General features: G+C 47.3%; 1 protein-coding gene across 1 annotated transcript; it reads left to right on the top strand.

Moving 5' to 3' along the window:
* Positions 1-6,598: 6,598 nt before the first annotated feature.
* Positions 6,599-8,873, top strand: LOC134294919 (zinc finger protein 239-like). Its single transcript, XM_062966773.1, has one exon. The coding sequence runs from the start codon at positions 7,733-7,735 to the stop codon at positions 8,867-8,869; it is 1,137 nt and encodes a 378-aa protein (XP_062822843.1). The 5' UTR covers positions 6,599-7,732; the 3' UTR covers positions 8,870-8,873.
* The last annotated feature ends 6,308 nt before the right edge of the window (positions 8,874-15,181 follow it).

Genomic DNA, 15,181 nt, shown 5'->3' with positions numbered 1-15,181 from the left:
GGCACAGTCATAAGGTCTATGTGGGGGTAATTTTTCGGCTTCTTTCTCATTGAATACATCCCAATACTCGGAGTACTTCTTTGGCAAGGTGATGATGGGCTCGGAGTCTGTGGCATGGCATACCTTGGCTACGAGGCAATGGTTTTGGCAGTACGGTGAAGCAAACTGCAGTTCTCTGTTGGACCAGGAGATGTTAGGGTCGTGGAGTGTCAGCCATGGAATTCCCAAAATCACAGGGAAATGGGGAACCTCGGTAACAAAGAAGGAAATCTCTTCCATATGTTCCCTTATCCACATCCTGGTGGGTTCCGACCACTGGCTTACGGGGCCCGTCTTGAGGGGACGGCCGTCTATGGCTTGCACCACACGGGCATTCTTGAAATCATGATATTGTAATCCCAGAGAGTCGGCATACTCTCTATCGATGAAATTGTTGGTAGCTCCAGAGTCTATCATGGCGTGGATCATGACGGGTCCCCTTTTTGCTGACCATAATGTGACCACGAGAAGGAACAGGACCCCGGTTGGCGGCTCTTGGATGGATTTTTTGACCGGGTTGGCGAGCCTCTCTACACCCGGTCGTTGGCTTCCCCCGCCGGCTGTGTGCCAGTCGGCTCAGACGCCTTCGACTCCGTGGAGGACGCCGCCGCAAGCCGGGCGGCAGGCTTCCCTTTGGCTGGGCACTCTCTGGCGAAGTGGCCCCCGTTCCCGCAGTACCAGCAGAGGTTCAAGCGTTGACGACGGGCCTTCTCGGCGGCATCTAGTCTGGGACGCACATTGCCCAACTGCATCGGCACCTCCTCGCCTCCTCTGGGGTATGGGGTTGGCGGCGGGGGTCTCCACACCGGACGTGGCTGAACACTGGCGGGAGCGGGGGGTTTTGCCCCGGCTCTACCGCCCTGGCCTCGAACCCATTGTTTCCTGTTGGCAATCATGACTTCAGCCCGTAAACATTGATCAATGAGTGCCTCGAGGGTCTGGGGAGGATCCACCTTGGAGATTTCTTCCAGCATTTCAATGTTGAGACCCTCCCGAAATTGTCCTCTGAGGGCTACATCGTTCCAGCCGGTGTTGTGGGCCAGCACGCGGAACTCGGCTATGTACTGAGACATGGGTCTGTCTCCTTGAAGGAGGCGCCGGAGTTTGTGACCGGCTGCCTCCAAATTGTCCTCGATTCCCCAGGTCTCCTTAAGGTGATCCAAGAAGCGTTGTGCTGAACTTAGGTGGGGGGAGGCTTGATCAAACAGGGCCGTCGCCCAGCTAGCCGCTGGTCCGTCTAGAAGACTGTAGACCCACGCCACCTTGATGTCTTCTTGGGGAAACTCGGCATCACGGGCCTCTAGATAAGCTTGACATTGGCGGCGGAAAACATGAACCTTAGCAGCTTCTCCAGAAAACTTGGTAGGCAACGCCATGGCCGGGAGGCGAACTCCGCGCTCCCTCAACCCTTTTATTTCTCCATCCTGCGCGTTGAGTCTGTCACGGATGCGGTCCACTTCGTCCTTGCTGATGGTGTAGCTGAGCGGCTGTCCAGCCGGCGCGGCTCCGGTAGACATCCTGGCCTCGGTTAGTTGGTGCTTATGGGCGCGGAGTCAAACTGTCACGACCCAGGCGGCAGAGGCACCAATAACCATACACAGAGGCCAGAATCTAACTAATATCTTTATTGAAGGAATATATAAAGTTAATAAAAACAAGTATAGAAAATAGTCCAGAATTAGACCCTTCAGGAAAGGCCAGAATTAGTCCAAAAAAGCAATGTCCAATAAGAAATATTAAGGTCCAAAGTTGTAATCCAATAACCGAAACACTCACTTTGCCAAGCAAAGTGAGGGGAGATGACAAGGTCCTTAGTCCATAAAACTTGAGCGTGGCTAGGAAATAACTTGATACTTGAAACAAGGCTTGAACGTGGAACAAGGTAACTAAGAACAAGAACAAGGTCCGTGGAATAACTTGGTAAAATCCGTGAAACAAGGCAAGGATTAGTCCTGGGAAACAAGGCAAAGTCCGTAGGTAAACAAAGGCTGGGAAGCAAGGCGAAGGCTGGATAGCAAGGCAAGGCTTGAGCTGAAGCGAGGCTTGAATCGGAGCGCGCTGTCCAGACACAACTCGCTCCGTAGGCTGACGAATTGACTCCGCGAAGTTGCTACGCGGGCAAAACACCTATATAGAGTCCAACTTTCTCACCAAAGCGGTTCTCTGGGAATCAGAAACGAAAGCTAAACTCTGAGACCAGATGTTAAACTCCTTAAAGATTCTCACGAGAACCAATGTTAATTGGCAACATTCTTAGCTGCTATCCTCGCACTCCTGCGCGAAGCTGAATCCAAACTTCTCTGTTGTTTACAAAACTCCCGGCGCAAGAACACGGGAGAAGTAGGCTCTGGGGTTGTTTGACATACTTCTGGGGCACAACTTTCTTGCAGGTGCAAGGTTTCCAGATCTGCCTGGGAAGGATCTGGCTGAGAGGAATCCAGTTCAGACTGGGAAGGTAAAAAACCCAAGTTTTCATCTTCATCAGGGATTACAATGTCCTGAGCAGGACTACAAGGCCCATGGTTCATCACAAAAGTGACATGCACAAGAAGTGGAAAAGGGGAGAAATCACCAAAGAAGAATTCAAACGTATAGCCAACACCTGTAGGGAAAAGGTTCGCAAGGCTAAAGCGCAAAATGAGCTCAGGCTTGCCAGGGACATAAAAAACAACAAAAAAGGCTTTTTTGCTTACGTTGGTAGAAAAAGGAAGAAAAAGGAGGCGATAGGGCCATTGCAAGGAGAAGATGGGGTGATGGCGACAGGGGACAGGGAAAAGGCAGAACTACTTAATGCCTTCTTTGCCTCGGTCTTCTCAGAAAAAGAAAGCCATCTTCAACCTCAGCAACACGGAATGGACGAAGGATTGGGGGAAATCCAACCCCAAATAGGGAAACAAGTTGTCCAGGAACACTTGGCCTCTCTAAACGAATTCAAGTCCCCAGGGCCAGATCAGCTACACCCAAGAGTACTGAAGGAACTAGCGGAAGTTATTTCAGAACCACTGGCAATTATCTTCGAGAGTTCTTGGAGAACGGGAGAAGTCCCAGCAGATTGGAGGAGGGCGAATGTGGTCCCTATCTTCAAGAAGGGAAAAAAGAACGACCCAAACAATTACCGTCCGGTCAGCCTCACATCAATACCAGGCAAAATTCTGGAAAAGATCATTAAGGAAGTGGTCTGCGAACACTTAGAAACAAATGCGGTCATTGCTAATAGTCAACACGGATTTACCAAAAACAAGTCATGCCAGACTAATCTGATCTCTTTTTTCGATAGAGTTACGAGTTGGGTCGATACAGGGAATGCTGTGGATGTAGCGTACCTGGATTTCAGTAAGGCCTTCGACAAAGTCCCCCACGACCTTCTGGCAAGGAAACTAGTAAAATGTGGGCTAGACAAAACTACGGTTAGGTGGATCTGTAATTGGCTAAGCGAACGAACCCAAAGGGTGCTCACCAATGCGTCGTCTTCATCATGGAAAGAAGTGACAAGTGGAGTGCCGCAGGGCTCCGTCCTGGGCCCGGTTCTGTTCAACACCTTTATTAACGACTTAGACGAAGGGTTAGAAGGCACGATCATCAAGTTTGCAGACGACACAAAACTGGGAGGGATAGCTAACATTCCAGAAGACAGGAGCAGAATTCAAAACGATCTTGACAGACTAGAGAGATGGGCAGAAACTAACAAAATGAAGTTCAACAGGGACAAATGCAAGATACTTCACTTCGGCAGAAAAAATGGAAATCAAAGATACAGAATGGGGGACGATGCCTGGTTTGAGAGCAGTGTGTGCGAAAAAGACCTTGGAGTCCTCGTGGACAACAAGTTAAACATGAGCCAACAATGTGATGCGGCTGCTAAAAAAGCCAATGGGATTCTGTCCTGCATCAATAGGGGAATAGCGTCTAGATCCAGGGAAGTTATGCTCCCCCTCTATTCTGCCTTGGTCAGACCACACCTGGAATCACACTGTGTCCAATTTTGGGCACCGCAGATGAAGGGAGATGTTGACAAGCTGGAAAGCGTCCAGAGGAGGGCGACTAAAATGATTAAGGGTCTGGAGAACAAGCCCTATGAGGAGCGGCTTAAAGAGCTGGGCATGTTTAGCCTGCAGAAGAGAAGGCTGAGAGGAGACATGATAGCCATGTACAAATATGTGAAGGGAAGTCATAGGGAAGAGGGAGCAAGCTTGTTTTCTGCTGCCCTGCAGACTAGGACACGGAACAATGGCTTCAAACTACAGGAAAGGAGATTCCACCTGAACATCAGGAAGAACTTCCTCACTGTGAGAGCTGTTCGACAGTGGAACTCTCTCCCCGGGGCTGTGGTGGAGGCTCCTTCCTTGGAGGCTTTTAAGCAGAGGCTGGATGGCCATCTGTCGGGGGTGCTTTGAATGCGATTTCCTGCTTCTTAGCAGGGGGTTGGACTAGATGGCCCATGTGGTCTCTTCCAACTCTACTATTCTATGATTCTATGATTCTAATTTCAAAATTTGAGCTTCCCCATTCATTCTTGTTTCTCCTCTTTCTTCCTTTTCTGTTTTCAGAGTTATCTCTTTGTCTTTGTCTATAACAGATTTCATATGCAATAGGGTAACAGTGTAAATCAATGTTTCTCAACCTGGGGGTCGGGACCCCTGGGTAGCTCACGAGGGGGATGTCAGAGGTGTTGTCAAAGACCATCAGAAAACACATATTTCTGATGGTCTTAGGAACCCCTTTGGCAGTCCTTGTGAATGTGATCAACAAATTCTCTGGTTAATTGGGGGACCATTTTATTTAATTAATTAATTATTTTATTAGACTTGTATACCGCTACTCCCAGTTTGGCTCAGAGCGGTTTACAGAAATAGATTAAAACAATACACTTAGCTTTAAAATAACAATAACAACAATAAAAACAACAATAAAAACAGACATAGCCCCGAGTTTTTCACCCATCGAAAGCTTGTCGGAAGAGCAAGGTTTTGCAGGCTTTCCGAAAGGCAAGTAGGTCTCGGATAGTTCGAGTTTCAACTGGCAAGGCATTCCATAAATGAGGGGCTACAATCGAGAAGGCTCTCTGCCTAGTAGAAGACAAATGATAAGTCCGTATGTTAGGGACTTCAAGCAAATTTTGGTCTTTGGACCGAAGTAATCTCTGGGGTTGGTAGGGGGATAAGCGGGCCCTCAGGTACGCCGGCCCCAAACCATGGAAGGCCTTAAAGGTTAGTACCAGTATCTTGAAAGTAATCCGGTACTCAATCGGTAGCCAGTGCAGCTGTTGTAGAATTGGGGAGATACGCCACCTCGCCGGCACCCTGGCGAGAAGATGAGCCACCGCATTTTGCACCAGCTTCAGTTTCCGGATCACTGACAGAGGAAGGCCAATGTAGAGGGCGTTACAGTAGCCGAGCCTCTAGATGACCGTCGCCTGGATCACCGTAGCCAGGTCGTTCCTAGATAGGTAGGGAGCCAGTCGCCTAGCCTGACGTAGATGGAAAAACGCAGATCTGCTCACAGCAGAGACCTGGGCCTCCATTGTGAGCAGAGGGTCCAATAAGACACCAAGACTTTTTACAGAAGATGACGGACGTAGTGTCTCGCCATCCAGGGTAGGCAGCTGCATCTCCCCCCCACCCGGACGGCCCAGCCAAAGGATCTCCGTCTTCGCTGGATTCACCCTCAACCTGCTGGCACGCAATCATCCAGTAACGGCCTCAAGGCACTGATGGAAACTATCGGGTACGGAGTCCGGCTGGCCCTCCATCCTCAGAATGAGCTGAGTGTCATCAGCGTACTGGTGGCACTCGAGCCCAAAGCTCCACACCAGTCGGGCAAGCGGTCGCAAATAGATGTTAAATAATAGAGGAGAGAGAATAGCTCCCTGTGGGACCCCACAAGTTAGTGGAGACCACGCGGAAACCATCCCTCCCCTCACCACCCGCTGTCCCTGATTCTGGAGGAAGGAGGACACCCATTTAAGGGGTATCCCCCTAACCCCCGTCATGGCTAGGCGGTGGGTCAATAGATTGTGATTGACCGTATCACATGCTGCTGTGAGATCCAATAACACAAGCAGCGCTGATCCGCCTTGATCCCTTTGGCAGCGAAGCTGATCTGTGATGGCAACTAGCACAGTCTCCGTCCCGTGCCCCCTACGGAAGCCGGACTGGAAGGGATCAAGTCCGGCTGTGTCATTGAGGAACTGCTGCAACTGTTCCGCTGCTGCCCTCTCAACCACCTTGCCCAGAAACGGAAGATTCGAGACTGGGCGGTAGCTGGGGGGAACCGAACGATCAAAGTCTGGTTTCTTCAGCAGCGGAGAGACCATCGCCTCTTTTAAACCCTCTGGAAAAACTCCTTGCTCAAGGGAGCTATTTATTATATTCAACAGAGGTTCACGTAATCCCTCCAGGCAAGATCTTACTAGCCAGGAGGGACACGGATCGAGGGAGCAGGTGGTCGGCCTAGTTGCAGTCATCTGGTGGCACAAGCTATACCTGGTACTACCCAGATGACGGTCAGAAGCATCATCTTTAGCACATAATTTTAGTTCGAGCCACAACATTGTCTCCTGTGCAAAAGAAAACTTTTGCCTTTATTTTTCCTTCATTTACAATGTAATGTCTTCCTGTCCTTGTTGCCTTTCTATGAATCCGCTGCAGTTTGCCAATGTCCTTTCTAAAATGGACTGAACTGAGCAGAACTGGGCAGGAATCATGTCTCCCACCCAAGGGTGCTGTTGGAGTGCAGAAGGATCTGGAGGGCAGCAGGATTCCCACTCACCCTGGGGGTCTATCCATCTGTCTCCTCTATACCGCCTTCTCTCATGTACTGCTGCTAGGCTGAGTGCCTTGGCTCTGCCTGAAGTTACATACCTTTGTGGTATAGGTTTTGTAAGAATGCAGTATGTCAAGGAAATTTGTGGCCTAATGTGCTCTCAGTGTCTCCAGGCGCCTTGCTTTAGAAACGTGGGGCAGGGATCACGCTGCAGGGAAAGAGAGGATCAGGAAAATATCTCTCCCCCAAGTTGGAGGAAGTATTTTTCTCCCAAGACTGATCACTTGGGATAGTCTGTCCATACAGATGGCCACTCAGGTTTTGAGTGGAGATGTGAAGAAGCGGGATCTAGGTAGGAAATGCTTTGCATCGTTAGCCCCTTTCCGTGTTGACCATATTATTAGAGGCCTTCCTTTACCAAGGTTGGATTAGACACAGGATCTTAGGCCGCTATCCCCTTTGCAGGGATTGTTCTTTGTTGGGCAAGTGTTAAAGTGCTTCTCAGGAGGCAACGGGCTCTTACCAGTTGGGCCAGTCTTTCTCCCCTCTTCCCCTGTGATTGCTACAGCACTAGGCTATTGTTCTTCATGTTCAATGAGATCTTTCTGTACTCTGCTCCTGATAAGATTTTCTTCTTATTCATCTCGCAGGTAACCTCTAAACGAACCTTATGAAGAAAACATTGCCCTTTGCCTTTCGTCTGAAATGAAAGTACGCAGGATTAACAAGAACAAGAAATGAATTGGAGAAATTATATTTCTAGCTACATACCTTTAAATGTAAGGAAAGGGAGGATTGTGCTGTAAAAAGAGGGGTTGGTAAAGAGAAAATAAGGCTACAGCAATACAGAGACTGGGAAGAGGAAATATCCTATTCAGGAGTCCATATCTGTGAACTTCAGGCATAATATTTGAATAATAAATGTTAAAAAATGGAAAATTCGTTGTCAAAATCACACACAGGGGAGAAGCGACATAATTGTAAGGACTGTGGGAAATGTTTCACTGGGAGAAGTTCTCTTGCTAAACATCAACGAACTCACTCAGGAGAGAAGCCACATACATGCGTGGAATGTGGAAAGAGATTCAGTCAGAGTGGACATCTGCGTATCCATCAAAGGACTCACACAAGGGAGAAGCCACATACATGCATGGAATGTGGAAAGAGATTCAGTGAGAGTGGAAATCTACGCACCCATCAAAGGACTCACACAGGGGAGAAGCCACATACATGCATGGAATGTGGAAAGAGCTTCAGTCAGAGTGGAAATCTACGCATCCATCAAAGGACTCACACAGGGGAGAAGCCACATACATGCATGGAATGTGGAAAGAGATTCAGTAAGAGTGGAAATTTACGCATCCATCAAAGGACTCACACAGGGGAGAAGCCACATAAATGCATGGAATGTGGAAAGAGCTTCAGTCACAGTGGCAGTCTACGTTTCCATCAAAGGACTCACACAGGGGAGAAGCCACATAAATGCATGGAATGTGGAAAGAGCTTCAGTCAGAGTGGAGATCTCCATATCCATCAAAGGAATCACACAGGAGAGAGACCACATAAATGTGTGGAATGTGGAAAGAGCTTCAGTCAGAGTGGAAAGCTCCATTCCCATCAAAGAACCCACACAGGAGAAAAGCCACATAAATGCATGGAATGTGGAAAGAGCTTCAGTCGGAGTGGAGATCTCCGTAACCATCAAAGGATGCACACAGGTGAGAGACCACATGAATGTGTGGAATGTGGAAAGAGCTTCAGTCGGAGTGGGCCTCTGCGTATCCATCAAAGGATGCACACAGGTGAGAAGCCACATACATGCATGGAATGTGGAAAGAGCTTTAATCAGAGTGGAAATCTACGCACCCATCAAAGGACTCACACAGGGGAGAAGCCACATACATGCATGGAATGTGGAAAGAGCTTCAGTCACAGTGGAAGTCTACGTTTCCATCAAAGGACTCACACAGGGGAGAAGCCACAAATGCATGGAATGTGGAAAGAGCTTTTGTCAGAGTGGAGATCTCCATATCCATCAAAGGATGCACACAGGAGAGAGACCACATAAATGTGTGTGTGTCAGGACCCAGGCTGCAAGGCACCAATAACCATACACAGAGGCCAGAATCTATCTAATATCTTTATTGAAGGAATATATAAAGTTAATAAAAACAAGTGTAGAAAATAGTCCAGAATTAGACCTTTCAGGAAAGGTCAGAATTAGTCCAAAGAAACAATGTCCAATATGAAATATTAAGGTCCAAAGTTGTAATCCAAATAGCCGAAACACTCACTTTGCCAGGCAAAGTGAGGGGAGATGGCAAGGTCCTTTAGTCCATGAACTTGAGCAAGGCTAGGAAATAACTTGATACTTGAAACAAGGCTTGAATCGTGGAACAAGGTAGCAAGGAACAAGAACAAGGTCCGTGGAATAACTTGGTAAAATCCGTGAAACAAGGCAAGGTTTAGTCCTGGGAAACAAGGCAAGGTCCGTAGGTAAACAAAGGCTGGGAAACAGGAGCGAAGGCTGGAAACAAGGACAAGGCTTGAGCAGGAACGAGGCTTGAAACGGAGCGCGCTGTCCAGACACAACTCGCTCCGGAGGCTGACGAATTGACTCCGCAAAGTTACTTCGCGGGTAAAACACCTATATAGAGTCTAACTTTCCCGCCGAAGCAGTTCTCTGGGAACCAGAAACGAAAGCTAAACTCTGAGGCCAGATGTTTGACTCCTTAAAGATTCTCACGAAAAGCAGGCTTAATTGGCTAAATTCTTAGCTGTTATTCTAGCACTCCTGCGCGAGGCTGCTTCCAAACCTCTCTGTTGTTTACAAAATTCATGGCGAGAGAACACAGGAGATGTAGGCTCAGGGTTTGTTTGACATACTTCTGGGACACAACTTTCTTGCAGGTGCAAGGTTCCCAGATCTGCCTGGGAAAGATCTTGCTGAGAAGATTCCAGTTCTGACTGGGAAGGTAAAAAACCCAAGTTTTCTTCTTCATCAGGCATCACAATGTCATGAGCAGGACTACAAGGCCCATGAGTCATCACAGTGTGTAAAGTGTATGATTTTATTTTGTTTATGGATGACATGTTCATTTGATTTGTTTAAACAGTCAGGTTTGGTTAATTTAAAATGGTGAGTATTAGAGCTGATAATACCAGGAGGTAGCCAGCTCAGCATTGAAGGACAGGTTGCCATGACAACGGGGGCGGAGCCAACCGCCATTTGGAAAGGAAAAGGGGGAATGTTTTAAAACCCAGTTTGAGTCTGTGATTTCTAGTCGCAGGGAAAGCACTGATTCTCATGTGGAGGATCAGGGTGGCTCAAATAAAAGAATCTGAGTCAGATCTAAAATAAAGTGACTTATTTTAGACAGTCTGTGATTTTGAATCACAGGGAGCAGTCTGGTTTCAAGACTGAAGGAAACCAGGAGGGACAGACCTCTATTAGGCCAGACTAAGCAAGTTAGGGGACTTGTTTAGGGTTATTTATAGAGGCTGTGGATTAGGGAAAGTTAATCCCAGTGGATCCAGGAGAATCAGGTTCTAGTTTAGTTTGGAGGAAGAAGTATTTTGAAAGTTTGAACACCTCATATCTGTTTGTAACCATTAAGCTAAGTGCCTTTTACAAAATATAAGAAACCATCAAGCTCTGTACATGCAATAAACTTGTTTTAACTTTTATTCCATCTAAGTCTCTGTCATACTCCTATACTAAGTTAAGCAACATTAACATCTGAAGTAAAATAAACAAAGAAAGCATAAAAACAACAAGTGTCATCTGCCTGACATCTCCTCCATTGGTGGCAGCGAAGAAGATAGTTAAAACATAGAATAATATAATTAAAATCATCATCCATAAGACATCTTTATAATTGATGGTATCTGCGTGTGTGGTGGGTTCAGAAAGGATTCCATTCCTGTCACCTCACACATCTGTACATCTTTACAAATTGGTGGCAGCGGTGGGATTCGAAAGGATTCCTCCCTGCCACATCTTTACAGTGTGGGATGTGGAAAGACCTTCAGTCAGAGTGGAAAGCTCCATTCCCATCAAAGAACCCACACAGGAGAAAAGCCACATACATGCATGGAATGTGGAAAGAGCTTCAGTCAGAGTGGAAATCTACACACCCATCAAAGGACTCCCACAGGGGAGAAGCCACATACATGCATGGAATGTGGAAAGAGCTTTAGTCAGAGTGGAAGTCTACGCATCCATCAAAGGACTCACACAGGGGAGAAGCCATATAAATGTGTGGAATGTGGAAAGAGCTTCAGTCAGAGTAGAGATCTCCGTAACCATCAAAGGATGCACACAGAAGCCACATACATGCATGGAATGTGGAAAGAGCTTCACTCTGCGTCGACATCTGCATTCGCATCAAAGGACTCCCTCCCGGGAGAAGCCACATAAATGCATGGAATGTGGAAGGAGCTTCAGTCAGCATGGAAATTTGTGTTCCCATCAAAGGACGCACACACAGGAGAAGCTACATGCATGAATGGAATGTGGAAAGAGCTTCACACAATGTTCCACATGCATCAGACATCAAAGTACTTTCACACAGCTAGAGGAGACCTGTCCTTATGTTCCTAGTTCTCCTCAAAAATTTCCTTAGACAAGGTTCCCAGGCAGACAAAAAAATGGTAGAATGGACAAAAAAAGTACAACAGTTTGTGTGTTTGGTCTTGACTGATTCTGGGGACAGGTCTCCAACAGAGGAGGACTTTTCTCAGTATTGCAGATAGTTTGGAAGGAGTTAACGCAACCTTTTTTCTCCTCAAGAAAATAATTGCAGGCTTCTGGGATGATCAGTGAAAGGTTTCTGAAATAAACAGCAATTGAGCTGTCATGACAAAAAGGTTATGGGAAAGAATCGCTCTTTTGTGACAGATAATATCATACATCTTGTTCTGGATCTTTCCTTTGCTGCCCCTTGGATAGAATTCTGGACTCTAGTTTTGTTCCTATAATCCTATTCTGGACTCTACTTTGAGTCGATGACTTTAAGTTCTGGACTGACTACTTGGCTTGATTTATGGACTTGGACTTCAGTTTGCACCCCTGCCTCTCTGGCTTGACTTTGGAATTCTGACTCTGTTTGTACTCTTGCATTCATGGTTATTTTATGAACTGTGGTGAATGCATTCCTGACATGTGACTGTTGGACTGTGACCTTGGCAAATATCTGTAAATCTGGTGGTCATACTTTTAATTGTAAGAAGCTTAACATAGTAAACATAATGATGATGATGATGATGATGCCTGGTGATCGGCGCACTGGGTGCCATGCCAAAAGATCTCAGCCGGCATTTGGACAATAGGCATTGACAAAATTACGATCTGCCAACTGCAAAAGGCCACCCTACTGGGATCTGCGCGCATCATCCGAAAATACATCACACAGTCCTAGACACTTGTTCGACTTGTGATTTTGTGATACGAAATCCAGCCTGTCTGTCTTGTTTGCTGTGTCATACAATAATAATGCCTGCATAGCGTAATCCCCCTGTAAAAAAAAAAAAGCACAATCAAAGCCCTGACAGACCGTGCACAAAGTATCCGCAAATCTCACCTCCTCCAAGGTGAACTAAACTACCTCAACTGGGCTCTCCAGGCCAATGGAGATTCTACCACAGACATCAGAAGAGCTGTAAGGCCAAGAACAAGCCATGAGAGTAAAGACAAAGATCCACCCAGTGGAAAAGTGTTCTTACCAGACATCAAGGGAACCACTGACCGCATAGAGAAACTGATGACTACCATGCAGCTGTGGACAAGAAGTCTGCATAGGGACCACCAAACGCAGCAGCATTGCCCAGTCAAAGAACATGAAAGGCACTGCAGACTCACTCAGCCAGAGAAATCAGCCATAGCAAAGCGCTTGATGAACCAACCTGGACACAGCTTATTATTTGAGGACACAGAAATGCTGGACCACTCCAACAACTATCATGTCAGGTGACACAGAGAAGCCATTGAAATCCACAAGCGTGTGGACAACTTCAACAGAAAGGAGGAAGCCATGAAAATGAAAACATCTGGCTACCAGTATTAAAAAACTCCAAAATCAGAACAGTAAATAAGGAACAACACTCTGAAAACAGAAGAATTCCAAGTTAGTTCTAGGCCCATCATTGGTAGAGCTCAGAATGCTCTTAGATTGCAGGTAGACTATACATCCCAGTCCCCACAAGTCCTATAAATGATGGTGAAGTCTCCCCAAAGCTTTCTCTCTAGTATGTTCAATTGCCGATCAATTCCTCTGTGTGCAGTGTGCCATGGAAAGGAATAGGAAAGGGTTATGGAAAGACAGTGGGCAGGGTCATGCAAATTCCACACCAATGGAGAGTCAGAAACAATGGGTGTCTGGTGGAGGAAAAACAGAAGAACTAAGAGGAAATTGTCCTCGCATGAAAGCCTTCATTTGGGTGGTGGGCAAGATGGTGTTCGTGGAGGACATTGGCGGGGCTCTTGGACATTTTCACAGCGCTCGCTATAACTGCAATGTCATTGGATGGAGGACCACTAGTTTCTCTTGCGTAGTGAAAGCTGTAGCTATTTGTGGAAGTGGAAGCACGTCTGTGTAAATGGACACCTCTGCCACATACACATATTTTCACTTTTATTATGTGTATAGATAATAATAATAACTTTATTCTTATATCCCGCTACCATCTCCCTGAAGGAACTCGGGGCGGCTTATTTGGGGACTACACCCAGCAAAAACAGAATAAAAATAACAAAATTAATATACAATTGCATTTCAATCATTCAAACAATAAAACCAAGCAACAAACATCATAACAACGTAAGAACAACAATAACCATCAACCAGTAGCCTAGAACAGTGGGCATGTTGAGATCTAAGAGGGCGGGCAAGGGCTAGCGCAGGGACAGTGGGTAATACGGTGCTGCAAGGCCGGACAATAAGTGAGGGCGAGGGGTTCTGGTCAGCAAAGGAACCGGTTCATCAAAGGCACATGGAAGCATCCAAGTTTTCAGGTCTATACGGAAGATGGACAGGGTGGGTGCTCATCTGATCTCCCTGGGGAGTTCCAGAGCAGGGGGGGGGCACCACTGGGAAGGAAGGCCCTCTCTCCCCCTCGTCTCCACCAGCCGTGCTTGTGATGGAAGTGGGAGCGAGAGAAGGGCCTTCCCAGCAGATCTTAAGGCCAGCGCAGGTTCATAGGGGAAGATGCAATCGCAAAGATAGGCAGGATCCAAACCGTTGTATTATTATTATTACCTTTATTAGCTGTAAACTGCGGGCCCCTGTCCAAAATAGTGTGCCCTGGGCATCCATGCAGGCGATAAAAACGCCGCAACAACCATTCAGCCAGCTGTGCATGAGGTAGCCTCTTGGGAGGGATAACGGGGGGTTATTTAGAGACAGATACATGGCAGTCCGTACTGTGTCAGAGCCCTTGTTCTCTGGTCATTCCACTATGGAGTCCACGGGTATCTGCTTCCAGGGCTGTTAGGGATCTGCTCCTGGCTGCAACAGCCTTGTGGACTTGCCTACGCTTTGCTTTCCCCGCTCACATGTCGGGCATTCCTGAACATAGCTCTTGACATCCCTCTGGGCTCCCGGCCCCCAGAATTGCCACCTGAGCAGTTTCAGGCTTTTTCTCTAGCCAAAGTGTCCATGAGGTCACAAAGAGTTGGAAACAACTGACCGAATAAAGAAGAAGAAAAAGCTTGTTTTGTGGACCTGTCCCAAAACTTTCTCCCTAGGTTTCTGGGGAACATACAGTTTGCCACAAAAGTACCACAAGCCAAGACTCCTTCTCCAAAAGCCATGGGTCAGCCCCCGCTTCCTCTTGCAGTTCCCTGGCCAGCCCCACAGCTTCCCTGTCCTCTGCAGGCCCCTTGGGATCATCCAACCTGCCCCGTGCCTGAGTCTGGACCACTAAGCCCAAGGGTTGAGGGCCAAATGCAGTGTTACTCTCCGCTTTGGGGCATCTGAGGCAGTGCATCAGCTAGGAAAGGTTCCTTCCCCCGGAAAGGAATGTGAAGTGAATTTGCTCAAAACTGGGCCCACCTTAGTTGTCTGGCATTCAGCCGTTGCGGGATCTGCAGATTTCTGTGTCCACCTGCACCGCAAGGGACTCCTTCTCCCACACACGCCAACGCCTTCAGTCTTCAAAATCTTCTTGGATAAGTAAGAGCAGAGACCAGCTTCCCTTGGGCTGTCCTTTTGTAATAATATCACCTCCTAGGCTGCATCAGACCAATCAATCAATCCATTGCATTGATATCCCCTGCCATCTCCCCTTAGGGGACTCGGGGTGGCTTACAACAGGGATGGCAACTATTCAATGCCACACAAATACATGTGGCACAGCTGGTTAGTAGCCGGCTGCAATAAAT

This window comes from Anolis carolinensis, unplaced genomic scaffold, assembly GCF_035594765.1.
Source record: "Anolis carolinensis isolate JA03-04 unplaced genomic scaffold, rAnoCar3.1.pri scaffold_29, whole genome shotgun sequence".
In the NCBI taxonomy this organism is placed as follows: Eukaryota; Metazoa; Chordata; class Lepidosauria; order Squamata; family Dactyloidae; genus Anolis; species Anolis carolinensis.
The sequence above is the reverse complement of the archived record's forward strand: the minus strand, read 5'-3'. Positions and strand labels throughout refer to the sequence as shown.